A 15,964-nucleotide genomic window follows, 5' to 3' on the forward strand; every position below is an offset into this window, starting at 1 on the left:
ATCGAAAATCAAAACAAACAACCACCTTCCAAGTCTGGTCAAAATAGACTGCTTTTTAGTAAGCAGTAGAATGAGCACAGTTGAAGTCATGATAGTACAATAATGTACAGAGCGAGCAAAATATTTTAAATTCAATTCCAATTAAATTTGAAATCTAAAATTAGTTCGAATTTTTTGGATTTTCAAATTATTTAGATTAAAATATTTTATAAATTTTAAATTTTCGAACCAATATATTAATAAAAATTCAAATTAATCAAAATTTCAAAATATAATATTTTAATACTCTCTTCATTCCAAAATTATTTGGCATGAGATTTAATAAATATTAATATTATATTAGCAGTGACTAAAAAAATACGGATAAAAGACTTTTTTGTCCTTATGAATGTTATGAATGTATTAGTGTAAAAAGTAGTGACAATTGTGTAATATGAAAAAATAATGATAATTTTAATTTTATAGTGATATAATTATTTATGAAAATAAGACTATTATTTTGAGACGAAAAATAATGGTAAACATAACTATTGTATTGAGACGGATGAAGTATCTTTTATCATAATATATATTTAATTTTTTAATAAATTAAAAACTTAAAATCATTAATTATATTTTAATATACTTATTTTTATTTATTATTCTCCCTGCCCTATTTACCTTGTCCTTTTTTTTTTTTTTGTTCCACTTCACTTTTTTTTTATTATACAATAATTATTTTTACTAATACATTCCTAATTATTTACTAATCATACTCCTTTTAAATTCTTGTGTCTACAATAAAAGAAATACCATAGTAGACGAATGAAATATATGCTATATCTAATATTACTATAAAACAATTATAAAAATATAAAGAAAATTAAAATAATAATAATAATAATAATAATAATAATAATTTAAATTTTGATTCGATTCGATTTGATTTTTTTCTAAATTTGAATGGATTCAAATTTGACAAAATTCAACCTAAAAATACAAATGCTCGCCCTAAAAAATGAACACTGCCAAAAATTGCAGCCAATATTGAGTATTTTAAAGCAAGAAAACAGGGCTGCTGCTTGTGTAGTCAGGATAGACGGGTCACGTTAGTGTTAGTCTACTGACTATGACTGAACAGTACTATCTCTGTTTCGTAAATATAATTTTAATTGGATTGGACACGAAATTTAATAAATATCTATTATTATATTAGTTTAGTAAAATTTATGGATAACAATTTATTTTTGCTCTTGTGAGTGTATTAGAGTAAAAAGTAATGACAATTGTGTATTAAAATGAAAAAAATAGGGATAATTTTATGGTGATATAGTTATTTATGAAAATAAGACTATTATTTTGAAACGGATAAAAATACTCCCTTCGTCCCAGATATTATGTCCACGTTGCCGTTTCTGTCCGTCCCACATACCATGTCACTTTCCTTTTTTGAAAAATGATTACACACTTTAATCTCATTCTAAATTTTTTAATTTTATTTTTTTTTTAATTTTAATTAAATTAATTAGTTATCTTAATCTTAATTTATAATTATTTATATTATAGAATAATTATTTTCACTAATATATTCTTAATTATCTACTAATTACACTTCTTCTAAAATATCGTATCTACAGTGTAGCAGACACAGTATTTGGGACAGAACGAGTAATAAATAAGAATATTTTATTGGCCTGATTGAGTAATTTTTGTAAGGCCCATGTAGGTTGCCACGTCACTTTTCTAATTTATTTAAAATTATATATATATATATATATTCATTCCTTACGAAACCTAGCGTGTGATTATATTTACTGTGAAGAAAATGAATATTTTTAACTGAGATTGAGGGAAATAGTAACTGAGTAGTATTTTATTTGTTAGTATAAATGTACGATTTGTTTGGAGTTTGAATTTTGAATTGGTATTTGAATAGTAAAAATTTTGAATTTAATAGTTATATGATGTGATATAAATAGATTTTAATTTGATATTTTAATGTAAAATTAATTTTTAGTATAATATAAAAAATAAAAAATATATGTTTGATTTGATATTTTAAAAAAAAAAAATTGAATAAATAGTATAAATTCAATCCAATTTCCCAGACAAACACACCCTTAAATAAACAACTTGAACCATAGCCTAGAAAAAAGAACCCAAATAAGACTTTGACTAAATCATAGCGTCCAACATGTGCTGCTATCTATAATTAATCAAAAGCCTCCAAACAGGTCATTTATTTTAAATTAAAATATAGAATATATGTCATCTAAAGCTTATGTATTTAAATCTCTACGGAATTAATTAAAAAATATATATTATTTTATATAGTTAGAAATATCTTATATTAATATTTTTTAATAGAAACGTCCATTTCTATGGTTTACATTTACTTTTTACATTATTATATTTAACACTATAAAGATAAAAATAATTTTTTATTTTGTTTACAAAATATTCTTCTATTATTATTATTATAAGATACTAATTAAAATATTTTTATAATTTTTTTTAATTTATAGTATATTTTAATATAATAATTAATATTCAAATATCAAATCGAAAAAAATAATTGAGATTTTTGATTTTTTTATGATATAAAAATTTACGGCTGCTATTTTTCGAACAAATAAATAATTTTAAATTTATAAATTGACAATGACCATATTATCTTTTACGGACTTCACTTGGATGTTTTTTATGGGATTGAATTGAAGTTAGTAGGTGTTATGCCAAATTAAAGTTGCTGTTAGTGGGCTATAATTTCCAAAGTGTTCATTGGGAGGTATGTGCAAAAATATTGGGCCTGGGCCTGGGCCTGGACCTCAGTCTATTGTTTATTTTGTTACTTGTAGTATTTAAGGAATAAATTTTTATTTTTTTATTTTTTCAAAATATATATAAAGGAAACTTGGCAAACGCACCAAAAAAAGACAGGAACCGCCGAACCGCGACGGCCATTCCTCTTCCTCTCAAATTTCTTCATCAGTGTTTGTCGTCTGATCCGACGAACTGCTGCAAGTGAAAGAAAGATCGAACTCCGCAATTTCCTTTAACGATCGACATGAATGAGAAGGCCAACATTTCCAAAGAGCTTAACGCCAAGCACCGTAAGGTAAGATTATTGTTTATTTCCATCTTCTCGTCTGGCACCTTGCTCTCCATCACTGATCGTTTGCTTTCTCGTGATCTTTTCATTTTGTTTTTTTAAAAAAATAAAATTATTGTTTTGTAATACATAATCTGATGATAATTGGATTGATCGTTGTTTGTAGCTAGTGATTGATGGTACTATGCGATCGAGGTGGGGCATGTTACTTACATGTAGTGTACCTAGGTTTTGGATTGTGTTTGTTTGCTAATTATTCAGATTCGATTAGGCGAATGAAGTTTTCTTCAGCCTGGGGAAATTAATATGATCGATCATTCTAATCTAACCCGAGGAGAGATTCACGTCTTCTCGACCCAATTTTAATCGGAATCTAAAATTTTTGTTTGCTCAACTTGAGTATTAAATTCAGGTTATAGATTAGTGTTGAAATGTGTTTACTTGGATATTCTTAGTTTATGGTTTCAATAAGGTGTCTTGCGGTTGCGGAGCAATTTTGTGTTATATTGTGGTTGAGTGCATTTTAAGGTTTCAATGCTGAATTTGAAGAAACAGAATTTGATCTATGTGGACTGTGGGTATGATGATGATGATGATGATTACAATCATAATAATAATTAATTTTTCAGATCTTGGAAGGACTTCTTAAATTGCCAGAAAATAGAGAATGTGCTGATTGCAAGAGCAGGCAAGTGTTATGATTATTTTTCCTTTGGTTGCATTAACAATCAAATTAATGCAAAACCAGATGACTGTTATTGTGCATCTTCTTCATTTTGTGAGAAACATATTTCTCATCTTTTCATTAAATTAATTCGAATGTAGCATTCTCTTGTTGTTTTGTTTTAACCTTGTTTGTGTGTATTTTCTCTACAATCAGAGGTCCTCGATGGGCGAGTGTGAATTTAGGGATATTTATATGCATGCAATGCTCTGCGATCCACAGAAGTCTTGGAGTGCACATATCGAAGGTAACCTGTTTAAATTGGTTCTGGGTAAAAACTCTCTTCTGCAGTATGTTCCTAACTTGGGACAAGGATTTGATCTGTAGCAGAGAAACAGTCTTACAAATGCATGTAATGGTTTACTTTTGATCTCCAGCTTCCTAAACGCTGTGTTTTGGTCATATGTGTCCGTAATATTGATAAATGACTTCAGTTTGTTCTCCATACCATGCTTTCTTTTCTTACAATGGCAGACATAACAGATATGGTTGGGATATCATATATTGCTTGGCTGGTTGTTTGTTTCTGAATCTTCTCTCAATTTAAGTAATGATTGGCATTCATTCATTCCCCGAGTGTATAGATTTAATTTTATATTTGCAATAATTGGCTGATAGCTGTTGTTTAGCACATGATCTACTATTTGTGTTTGTGCAGGTGCGTTCTACTGCACTCGACACATGGCTTCCCGCGCAGGTTGCATTCATTCAGTGTAAGAATATCTCACATATGCTTGCACTTATTTCATATATTTTCTAAAATCCTCTTTAAAGTTTATCTATTTTGTCAAAAAAAAGCCATGGGAAACAAGAAGGCAAATGATTATTGGGAGGCAGAGCTTCCTCGAAATTACGATAGAGTGGGGATTGAGAATTTTATTCATGCAAAGTACGGGTTTCTTCTCCACAAGACTTCTATCAGTACCATTTCATGTGCCCGATTTTGAATTGTAGCTTGTGACTTTTCTTCCCTATATACAACCAAGGTACGAAGAGAAGAGATGGGCTGCCAAGGATAGGAAACCAGAGTCACCTCCCAGGAAATTAGAAGAAAAAGCTTCGTTCCAGTTGCAAAGTCCAAATGATAGAACTGCACATAGGATTGTTAGCAGTTCTGGGAACTCTTCCGATGGAAAGAAAACAATTCCATCGACTAGTAAAAGAGATAGCGGACCTTTCAAGATTACTCTACCCATGCCTCCTAAAGGACCAGAACATGTATGTTGTGTTGCTTAAGTGCTTTCAATGAAAGGATATTATTGATACTGACGACTAATATTCGAACATTTAGTTTTTTGCAATGTTGTTGCGAGTTTTTTAACAGAAAACGTTAAGAATGCAGTATTGGGCTTGGAGATTTAAAGCAATAGATGTGCCTTTTAATGCATATAAAGGTTGTAGGTGCAGATTGATAACAAGCTTTTCTTGTCTAATTTATTATTTTTCAAAACAATAGCTATTTTCAGTTCCATGTGCTGTGTCACATTGTGTGATTTGCATAGTAGTTCTTCGATAAAACCTGTTTTGTTTTTGTTTATCCATGTTATATTTTGATCTGGTAAAGTTTGAATTATGGATACATTTTGGTAAAAAATGCAGGTTTCTCCAGCTCCACTTAAATCAGAGCTAGCTGCGCCTGTTGAAACATCAAAGCAGACTCCTGGTACTGGCCCTTCCCCTGAAGTTACTTTTGCTACTGATCTTTTCGACATGCTTTCAGTGGATGGTCCTGGTGAAAATACCAATGGAGGAGCATCTGGGGATGACGACTCATGGGCAGTATTTAAGGGTATGTCTCTAAATTGGACAAATATCATTCTTCTGTGGGTTAGGTTTTTTAAGTGATTTGGGTTTATATTATGTGGTCGGTATGCATGCATATTTCGGGTAATAATATTTGACAACTTGCAGCTGCTGATACAACATCATCCAGGGAGACAAATCAACCTGCTATACCAGAAAAATTTGATGATAACAAGTCCCACTCTTCATCTGGAATCGAAGACCTATTTAAGGATACAACATCAAGTACGGCGTTGTGTAAGTGCTTTGATTTGAGTGTTTGTATCTATGTGTACCTATATATTATGAAGTATGTGAATGCTTCTTCTGAAACTAATATTCGACATCTTGCAACAGCCAATGCTTCCTCATCCACAGAAAAGAATCTAACTACGATCCCAACAAAACTTTATGAGAATGAGGCTCACTCTGCTTCAGGAGTCAAAGATCTATTTAAGGATTCAGCATCAAGTGTACCTATTTCAACTACAGAGAAACCGAAAAAAGATGTCAAAGATGATATTATGTCGCTTTTTGAAAAGGTAACCTGCTTATTCATGCATTTCATGACCCCCTTTTCCATCAAACGACTCTATAAACTGGCGCTAAATGATAATTATTTTTAATGGACAAATATACTTAATATGGTGCTATCAAGTGGCAATAGCTGCACAACTTATTGCATCCACAACGAAGAGTGTACAAATTCTATACAAACTTGAGTTACGAATGTAGATTTTATAGTTCATTTCTATTTAAGTACCAAACAAGAAAGTGCCCATCAATCTTCTTATTGTTTGCAAATTGTTGCAGTCCAATGTTGTCTCGCCGTATGCAGCTCAGCAACAGCAACAACAACTTGCGATGCTAGCTCAAAAACAGTCACTTCTAATGGCTGCCGCATCTAATGCTTCTGGTGGAATACCGCAAGTTCCCGGTAATATAGAATTAGGGATTGGTAATACAAACTTATCTAACCTAGGTTGGTCGAATGTCGGCTATCAGCTGCCTGGAATGATGGTGCCAGAAAAACAAAATGTTGACTCGGAAAAATATCTGCAGGTAAAAGACATGCATGTAACTGTAGGTTTTAGAGAAGTTTTACCGACAGTTTTCTTTCTCTAATTTTTTAAACAGATGGGGAAGATTCTTCCGGTTGAAAGCTCTTTTCCTATGTCTAGGTATGGACGTTTCAAGCTTAGTTTAACTAAACTCGAATATGAGCTCAACTAGAATGAAAGTGTTCATTGCGGGTCTGAATCTGTGTTTAAGATCTTTTGTGTCAATTTTGAAGTTTAGCCGTTTTATTGGATAACATCGTGGAACATTAGTCTCCAACATGCTCGCATAATTTTGAAGTTTCGGCATATTATTGGTTACTAAAGTGATAATTAAGTTAATATGCATCATAATTCGGTTGACGAAGCTCTTTCACTCTTTCATTTATTGTCAAAAGGTGGGCCTGCTTGTCATTGTTGTTTTCTTCTCTTTTCATCCTCTTTTAGTTCCCTCTTTCATTCGAGTTGTTACTAGAACCACAAATTCTACAACATTTTTTATTGCCTCCAATTCGACATTCACAATGCTATGCTAAATTAACCGAAATTCGTTGCTCATATTGTCAACTACTACTTCACAAATATTATGTGGTTTAAAGGATACACACATGTTAGCTAACCCACCCTTCCTCGTTGTGTTGCAGTGCCGGTCCCATGGAGCCTAATGTCGGTGCGCCCTCCACAGCCAGTACACGGACAGCATCCCCAACATCTCCGGGATCCTCCTCGCAGTCGGGAAAGGAGTTTGATTTCTCCTCACTTACACAAGGTTTATTCTCCAAACACTGAAAATGAAATCCATTTTTATTAAGAGAAGAGTAGACGATCGTAGAAGATGTTGATCTGAGTTTATAGATATATATATATATATGAATTTAAATATACGATCCGGTTATAACAGTAAGGTCATAGTTTAAAACCTGGCCCAAAAGAATTTTTGGACCCACAAATCGTATAAAGCAAAGTTTGTAGTCCTAAGTATTTTCAAACACGGGGTCAATTATGGATTTTGGTGAAATATATTGTCCGGTCATTGTTTGTATTTAAAATAGAATGTTTTATTCTACCGGAAATTTTACTCGGAACGCATTCGAAAAAGTAATGACTATATATTCCACGTCATATATATATATATATATAAAGGAATGCGAACATTGAATCCAAACATAAACAAGAATCATGAAAGCCAAATACACAAATATGAAAATGAACCCTTGAAAATACTATGAAGGAATAATATATAACACAGCAGCATCAAGTCATTAAGCTATACAGAAAGGGCTTTCGAGGTTTAACTTATTCGAAAATGTTAACAGTGTTCGTCTCCCTGAGAACATATATATGTTCAGAGACTTACCATTCTATAAGAATTTTTCGATGCTAGTAATCAACGTCGACTCCGGAACAGCCCCAATTACCGCCTCTTTCTTCTCCCCATTGTTAAAGATCAGAACCGTAGGAATACTCCGAATCCCATACTGCGTCGCGATCGTAGGACAAGTATCCGTGTTAACCTTGTAGCATTTGAGCTTCCCAGCATATGTCTTAGACAGCTTATCGATTACAGGATCGATCATTCGGCAAGGTCCACACCACGGCGCCCAAAATTCGACGAGAACAGGTAAAGTAGATTCGACCACATAAGATTGCCATGTTGAATCAGTTACAGCAGGCACTGCAGATTAATGTCAATCAGCTAATCAATATGTGCTCTAATGGAGGTCGTCTACGATAGAGAATCACATTTCATACAAAGGCATATCCAAGTAAGTTCTACCACAATTCTACAGTTAACTAAAAAAACAATTGATCCAAAAATGGTGTAATTTCAAATGGAGACGATACTTGATTGATTTCTAATACAACATATTCGTCGGATTCAAACTAGCTCTAATTTAATCAAAACCAATACAACAAACATGTATATGAAAATTGAATTTCATTCGACAAATATGAATCGATTGCAGAAATAATCCAAACCTTCGGTTGCGGTTTCCTGCGCTTCGCAGAAGATTCTGGTTCCCCTGGGGCGGGTGAGCTTCGATGACGACCTTAGTTTGGAGAGCGAACGAGGAGGCTGGATTTTGAGTCCCCGGAACTCGGAGAATCCGAGAGCTCTGGATCCGGCGACGGGAGACAAGGAAGCAGAGGGGCGTGGGACAATTAGGGTTTCGAGCAGAGCAGCCATGGGAATTAAGCTGTAAGTATGAGTGAGAAACAGTTGCCAGTGAAGATAATAATAAATAAAATAAAAAATAAAAATAAAAATGGGAATTAGGGATGAGGTTTGAGAAATGGGTGGTGGGTGAGGTGAGTAACGGTTAGTTTTCATATAGAATGGATCATGTGGGCCTCCCTCACCTTCATCAAATTCTCCGGGCATACTTCTTTGTGTGTGTGTGTATTTTTTAATTTTTTTAAAAAATATGTATATTCATTATTTATTTATTTATTTATTTAAAGTGATGTATTTTTTTTAATAATACTTTAAATTTACTTTTTATTTGAATTACTTTGATTTAGAGTGCATTTTTAAGTGAGTTTTTTTTAATCGCTTAATTTTAAATGCAACATGAAATATTTGGTTAAATTTAATGTATATATAATTTATAAATATGGAATGTGTTTGTTGTGAATTTTAGGCCAAGTGATCAATGAGGCCTACAATTCAAGATTTCTTTATTTTTATTTTTATTTTTTCTTTTCCAACCTAACTTTTGTTGTCCACTCGTTTTGGTTCGGCCCATTACCATCGAGATCGAAAAACAGCCATTGGATCGAGAGTTTTAATCTGAGTCGTTGATCTCTATCGAAGCCTATATATAAAAAGATGTGTGTTGCACCATCACATTAATTTACTCTCGACGTTGTCTCTTTATCGAACCATTGTAAAGAAAGGATCCGGGCATCCAACTTAAACCCTATACCGGATCCATTGGTTTTAGGTTGGATGTCCGGATCCTTTCTTTACAATGGTTCCAGAGCCATGATGCCTGTATTGGGTTTGGATCCTGTATGGATTTTCGAGATTATCATTTCGATGAGGGAGTGTCGAGTATATCCCACATTGGAAAATGTGTGGGATCTCCCCTAGTATATAAGGTAAATGGCCACTCCACCTATCACCAATTGGTTTTAGGTTGGATGCTCGGATCCTTTCTTTACAACCATTCTATCCCTATTTACTATCTTCTCCCTCTTTTGTTTGGTATTTTTTCTTGTGATTGCAGTGTTTTTAGCTTATATTTTTGTGAAGCTTAAAGAATCAGTATTTTTCTTTGCTTCTGACTTTGTGAAGCTTAAGGGATTACGGTGACACATTAATTGTTAATATTGCCGTTGTCATTTTGAATTTTTTTTATTTATTTTTATGATGTGGGAACTCACAGTCACTACTCGAAAATGCGCACGGATTATTTGCACACTTTTGTGTGTTAACACAGTGGTGCGAGTGTTACAGAGAAGACCTAGAGTGTGAATTCATGCGAAATTGCGAATAAAATTTTGAAAGTGAATTTTGTTATCTCTCATTATAGTCAATTTACTAAATAATTAGTCATCAACAATGATGATTTCATAACATAAAAACACAATACTTACATCCATGCAATTATAATGACACCTACATAATTAATGCGTTATAATGTTCTTCCGTAGATGTCATTAACTGCAATAAATATATATTATCAAAATTTTATTAGAAAAAAGTTTAAAGGAACAAAAGTTCTAATGAAGAAAAAAGAATGTCATTCATGAATTTAAAATTGTTCATCATAATATAGGTTTTACTTAAAACCTCGTAGTCGGTTGCAGTCGATAAACTTTGATCAAACATCTATTTCACTATTATTTTGAAAATTATGAGTAAAGAAAAAGAAAATTCTCAGTTAAATATATTTTGTCTTATTTTCTGTAATATATCATTCTTTCAATGAAACTATACAAGTTTGTAGCAGAATTATCATTCATATATCTCAAATCATAATTATTTACAATATGGTGAATAATTTATTTTAACCAGTGAGATTCTCAATTAGCATTATAAATTACTATTATTTCAGTATTATTTGAAAATATAGCAGTTAATATTTATTTAAAAGATCTCTAGGATGTCACATTACCATCATAAGTATAGGGTACCCAATATCTTTATATTCAATTAATTCATGTCTAAATATTTTTAAATATAATAGACTAAGATTATTAGGTTTTTGGAAAAATAAAAAATATATTCTTAATACCTTGGTAATGTTATTATATTGATTTTGTACTAAAATTTTATTAATAAATTTACAGCAAATATTATATTTAGTCTTGTTGTTTGTCGGGTACATCAGTGTGTTAATAATATTTAAATTTAGTAATTTATGACCAAATGCTTCTTCTTCTTCTTCTTCTTCTTTTTTTTTTTCAAACTAAAAAGATATTTGATAGTTACAAAAGTTTTAATCGATTATTAGAATACTTAATTAATATTCTCCTTATTATTCAAATTTAATCTTATTTTTCTTTTTTTTTTGTTGTCATCTAAGTTTATTCTTGTTTTTCTTTTTTAAGTAAAAAATATTATTTTTTTTTATTTTTTTCACTTTAAAAAATTTTTTTACCTATTTTTCTTAAAACTCGTATCCGATCAAATAAACACATTTTTTTTATGACAGGGAAGTATATTTTATCAATTGCAAATTCTTTTAATATCTTTTTGTAGATACATATTAATAGATTAAAGTTTTATTTTTTAAAGTTTATTTTATTCTATGCATTCTCAAAAGGTAACAACAGTAAGTAAATTTTCATGTAATAAAAAAATAAAAAAATAAAAAATCAGTTTAATAGTGATATTTTTCTTTTTGTATTATTTTGTAGACTTTTAGTAACGCTTACACCTCACAGGCTTACGTATATATTCATCAATATTCATTCATTTATTTTTCGTCCAATCAACATTTCGTTATATAAAATTCAATTCTAGACAATTAATTATCTTACTTGTCTAAAAAAATCTCATTCCAACTAATACTTTCATCAAAATATCATTCCAACTTATACATTTTTTTTTCAATTATTATATCATTCACAAACATTCCAACAATTTTATTTCTATCTCCATACATAAAAGTTAATATATTTCAAAATTTTTATTATTTATAAGATTAATTTATATTAATATAAATATTTTATAAATTTTTATTATCTATATTTTTAAAGGGGGATCACTTGGTATAGTCTCGCTTATTGGATTTGGGTTTAAGTTTGGATTATTAATCTAAATTTTAATTTAAATAATATTTTGATTTGATTTTGTAAATGAAAAATACCCTTTGTTACTTGTTTTGGCATATGGACAAATTCCTCCCACATGTAGCCGTTGTGTTCAATTTTCATTAATAGTGTTGGGGTGCAAACCTAAGTCTCACATCGGAAGTTGCCAAGAAAATTACGCACCTTATTAGTCTGAAGTGAACTCCACTAGAATGAGGCTTTTTGGAGGAAATCCAAAAACAAATTCATGCGGGTTCAGCCCAAAGCGGACAATATCATACTAGTGTTAAGTTGAGTCAGTCCCAACAGTGGTATCAAAGCCCGGTTAGATGGTAAAGTGGACTGGGTGGCAGTGGGCATTGGTTGTGATTGTTGGCTTGCCCTCGTGAAGGAAGACCATTGGTTGGTCCTTGGTTTGAGGGGAGGGTGCAAACCCAAGTCCCACATCGAAAGTTGTGAAGAAAATTACATACTTTATAAGAACTCCACTAGAATGAGGTCTTTTGGAGAATATCCATCGTGAGCACATTTTATAGACAAAATTTAGAAAGAGAAAATACACACTCATGCTCCCGACCTTGTCCATCTCTATTTTCATGTTTTGAATATATCTTTAACATAAAAACTCGTTGGATAAGTTGCGGAGGACAAAAATATATGAGGTTCAATAAAAGTTCAATAAAAAAAGATGATCAAACTTTGAAGGAGTCTGCGGTTGTTTTTGTTCTGTAATCAAGATTGATTATAGTTGGAACTACTCCCGAATTGGGATGCCAGATGTAAATTGATTTATAATCGAATTGTATTATCAAATACATGTCTTATTTATTACTTTCGAGTTCAGTATTTATTTCGTTGACATAGAGTTGCTATTACTGTGAATTAACCATGCTTTGGGGATTCGATTCATTTTTTGGTATTAGAAGGAGATTTGATCAAACCCATTTTTTAACAAATTTTTATAAAATAAAGAAACATTTTTATTGAAAATCGATGTACAAATTACTATTTTAATATTCATCATGAAACTTCCAACTGTACATCTCATGTTGTAATTTGACACATTTTTTCTTATACATATTCAAAATATTACATTTAACATATATTTATATTATAATTTATATCAAATATTTATTTTCTATTCGATTTTCTATTGTTTAAAAAAAAAAAAATCTAAAATTTTAAAATATAATTAAAATGATTATTAAAAAAAAATCTAAAAAAGTCAAATTAGGCACTTGACATATGTCGAATGTCGTAATAATTATTACATAGTATTTATTTTACGAGGTCTCATGCAGCCACGTCCACTAGACGACAACATCGTAACGCCTTTCGGTTTCGCAGCTCGACAGCGCACAAAACACGCTTTTGACCATACAACGATAAAGTCGCCATTCTGATGACACCTCATCAGATAGGTTCAAAGCTTTTGCAGAGGTTGTAGAGTGGAAGAAACAACCAAATAAAAAGCCCAACGGAATATATTTAAAAAAAAAATTAAATAAATAAATATCAGTAAAACCGGACACGTGTCGACAATTAGTGAGTTCGTTTTGCTCTCGCCGCCATTCCGCCTAACTCGGCGCCACGTGCGTGCGTGACTTCCACACTCCTCTGCGCGTGTTGAATTGGGTCACGTGCTTTTCTGACCACTCTCCCCATCGGGGAATATTATCCATTGTATTGTATGTGTGTGTTAGGGCTTGATTCGATGGTTGCAAAAGATTTTACGAAACGACGTCGTCATACACGCTATATATAGTAATTCTACCTTGTAATTATTTGGCTTTGTTTATATGCGAATTTTGAAAAAAATTTAAAATAATAATCACAATAATAATTCTATGTTATTTTAATATTCTATTCTACTCATTTTAATTGATATATATATTTTATTTATTTTTCATATTACAATTGATATTTTTTTTACTTTAAATAAAATTTAATAATCAAAATATATTAAAAATATTAATCAATTTAATTAATTACATAATATATAACATTATAAATCATTTATAGACCACTAAAAATTCATTTATTTATATTTCTTTCCTAAAAAACAAAAAAAATTATTTAAATTTATTTTTTCATATATTTTATAAAATTAATTTTTATTAATTATAGATAGAAAATCGTAACTATAGACACTAAAAATATGTCTAAAATCAATTAATTATCATGCATTTTGGAAGAAAATAAAATTTCAATAAAATAAATATATGGTATTTAATTATACACATATGTTATTTTTTATACAATAAAGATCAACCATTAATACAAAAATCTGCTTAAAATGAAAGATATTGTACAAATATTACATGCATAAATAGAGTCATAATAAATTTGGTAGCAAAATAAATTAATATTGTCAATAAATGAAGTATATAAATTAATATCTTCTGAAAAAGTGCAATGATATAAAGATCTTGGCGAAAAAGGAAGGTACACAATCAAATCCGTCAAAAATGGAAAAGAGCATCTAATGAAAAATGAAAGATTATAAAATCTTCCTATTGGCCAATCAAAATGTGCCACGTGGTGCCATTAAAAAAGGAAGCCGAAGCCACCCATCCCCTATAAATAGGAGCCATGGCCAGTTCATTTGACATTGAAGTTGCATGGATGATTCAAGCAAAGGGTAAGTCTCTAGACTCTCTCTGTATTGTTCTTCATGTTCTTCGAAGCGTTCTTCGTCGAAAGTCACTGATTTGGACAAATGATCCAATATTGGTTGACGAATTGATGAAGTTAACGTTCTTCGTCGTATGTCTAAGCCAGAGGAAGGATTAAAGCTCTCAAAGCCGTTGAGGAATTCGTCAAAACCAAGGGAAGGTCTCCAAAGTTCCTCTCAAAGCTTCAAGATGTTCATCGCGTTCTTCAACAAAGTATCAACTAGGCCATCTTCGAAAAGTCAAAGGGACATGCCGCCAAAAGCGTTATGGAGCACTAAATCCACATCTTCAAGGATCAAAGCTCCAAAAGCTATGAAGAGTCCATCAAAGCCAAGGAAGAGCATTCAAAGTTCATCCCAAAGCTTCGAGGTGTTCATCGCATTCTTCACCAAAGCAACAACTCGGTCCTCTTTGATCCAAAAGTCAAAGAGACACGCTGCCAAAAGCGTTATGGAGCACCAAATCCACCCCCTCAAATATCAAAGCTGCGGATCGTCTAAAGAAGACATCAAATCCAGAGCCGACGATCAAATCCCCAACACGGAGATCAAAGTCCTTCAAAAGCGGCAAAGACAAAGAAAAATCAAAGCTGCGGATCGTCCAGAGAAGACATCAAATCCAAAGTCAATAATCAAACCGTCCACACGGAGACCGAAGCTTTTCAAAAGGCGGCAAAGTCAAAGCAAAGATCAAGGCCTCGGATCGTCCAAAGAAGACATCAAATCCAAAGCTGATGGTCAAATCGACGGAGACCAAAGCCCTCCAAAAGGCGTCAAAGCCAAATCAAATATCAAAGCCTCGAATCGTCTAAAAAAGACATCAAATTCAAAGCTGATGATCAAATCACTGCATGAAGACCAAAACTCTCCAAAGTTCGGCAAAATTAAATCGAAGACCAAATCTCTTCGGACCAAAGAAGCCATAAAAAACCAAGTTGAAAAACAAATCGACCCTAAAGGAGAATCAAAGACCATTTAGAGAATAGGACCTGCTTTAAATTTAAATTAAATATAATTTGTACAAATTGTATTTATTAAAAATCACACAATTTTTTGTCAACGGTAACTTTTATTTATTTGTATTATTAAAAATTTTATTCTCTATAAAATAATATTCATATTGTATATATATTTTATTACGATATAATTTTAAAAATATTTAAATACATATTTTAATTTTTTAATTATATATATTAAATTTATTTTTAGAATTATCAATATTATTAATTATATAAAAATAATAAAATAATATCATAATTCATTATAATTAATTAATTAAACATCAATACTTTAAATATTGTATCACTAATAAAATAGTTCAATTATGTTGGATCCGAAGAAGTATTACATAAGCATTATACTAAATCAACAAC

General features: G+C 31.2%; 2 protein-coding genes across 5 annotated transcripts; one reads left to right on the forward strand and one right to left on the reverse strand.

The window, feature by feature from the left end:
- Nucleotides 1-2,923: 2,923 nt before the first annotated feature.
- Nucleotides 2,924-7,673, forward strand: LOC127262389 (ADP-ribosylation factor GTPase-activating protein AGD5-like). Of its 3 annotated transcripts, none has more exons than XM_051291041.1 (12): nucleotides 2,924-3,097; nucleotides 3,721-3,779; nucleotides 3,972-4,062; nucleotides 4,474-4,528; nucleotides 4,614-4,704; nucleotides 4,802-5,033; nucleotides 5,415-5,604; nucleotides 5,727-5,855; nucleotides 5,955-6,139; nucleotides 6,411-6,659; nucleotides 6,735-6,778; nucleotides 7,300-7,673. In XM_051291041.1, exons 1-12 carry the CDS (start codon nucleotides 3,047-3,049, stop codon nucleotides 7,442-7,444), a joined length of 1,521 nt encoding a protein of 506 aa, XP_051146998.1. In that variant the 5' UTR covers nucleotides 2,924-3,046; the 3' UTR covers nucleotides 7,445-7,673. The 3 variants fall into 3 exon arrangements, with proteins under 3 accessions (XP_051146998.1, XP_051147000.1, XP_051147001.1); XM_051291043.1 differs by having other exon boundaries at nucleotides 5,727-5,843; XM_051291044.1 differs by lacking the exon at nucleotides 6,735-6,778.
- On the reverse strand, nucleotides 7,140-8,903 carry LOC127262390 (uncharacterized). Of its 2 annotated transcripts, XM_051291046.1 has the most exons (3): nucleotides 8,636-8,903; nucleotides 8,013-8,330; nucleotides 7,140-7,440 (listed from the first exon to the last, which is right to left on the reverse strand). In XM_051291046.1, exons 1-2 carry the CDS (start codon nucleotides 8,841-8,843, stop codon nucleotides 8,017-8,019), a joined length of 522 nt encoding a protein of 173 aa, XP_051147003.1. In that variant the 5' UTR covers nucleotides 8,844-8,903; the 3' UTR covers nucleotides 7,140-7,440; nucleotides 8,013-8,016. The 2 variants fall into 2 exon arrangements, with proteins under 2 accessions (XP_051147003.1, XP_051147002.1); XM_051291045.1 differs by lacking the exon at nucleotides 7,140-7,440 and having other exon boundaries at nucleotides 7,857-8,330; nucleotides 8,636-8,902.
- Nucleotides 8,904-15,964: the final 7,061 nt, after the last annotated feature.

Source organism: Andrographis paniculata, unplaced genomic scaffold (genome assembly GCF_009805555.1).
Source record: "Andrographis paniculata isolate CXL003 unplaced genomic scaffold, ASM980555v1 Contig65END, whole genome shotgun sequence".
NCBI lineage: Eukaryota > Viridiplantae > Streptophyta > Magnoliopsida > Lamiales > Acanthaceae > Andrographis > Andrographis paniculata.

Coding starts and splice junctions, on each gene's coding strand:
- LOC127262389 (XM_051291041.1), top strand. CDS start 3,047: ATGAATGAGAAGGCCAACATTTCCAAAGAGCTTAACGCCAAGCACCGT. Junction 4,529..4,613: donor GCAGGTTGCATTCATTCAGT/GTAAGAATATCT, acceptor GTCAAAAAAAAG/CCATGGGAAACAAGAAGGCA. Junction 5,605..5,726: donor CTCATGGGCAGTATTTAAGG/GTATGTCTCTAA, acceptor GACAACTTGCAG/CTGCTGATACAACATCATCC.
- LOC127262390 (XM_051291046.1), bottom strand. CDS start 8,843: ATGGCTGCTCTGCTCGAAACCCTAATTGTCCCACGCCCCTCTGCTTCC. Junction 8,331..8,635: donor GCAGGAAACCGCAACCGAAG/GTTTGGATTATT, acceptor ATTAATCTGCAG/TGCCTGCTGTAACTGATTCA.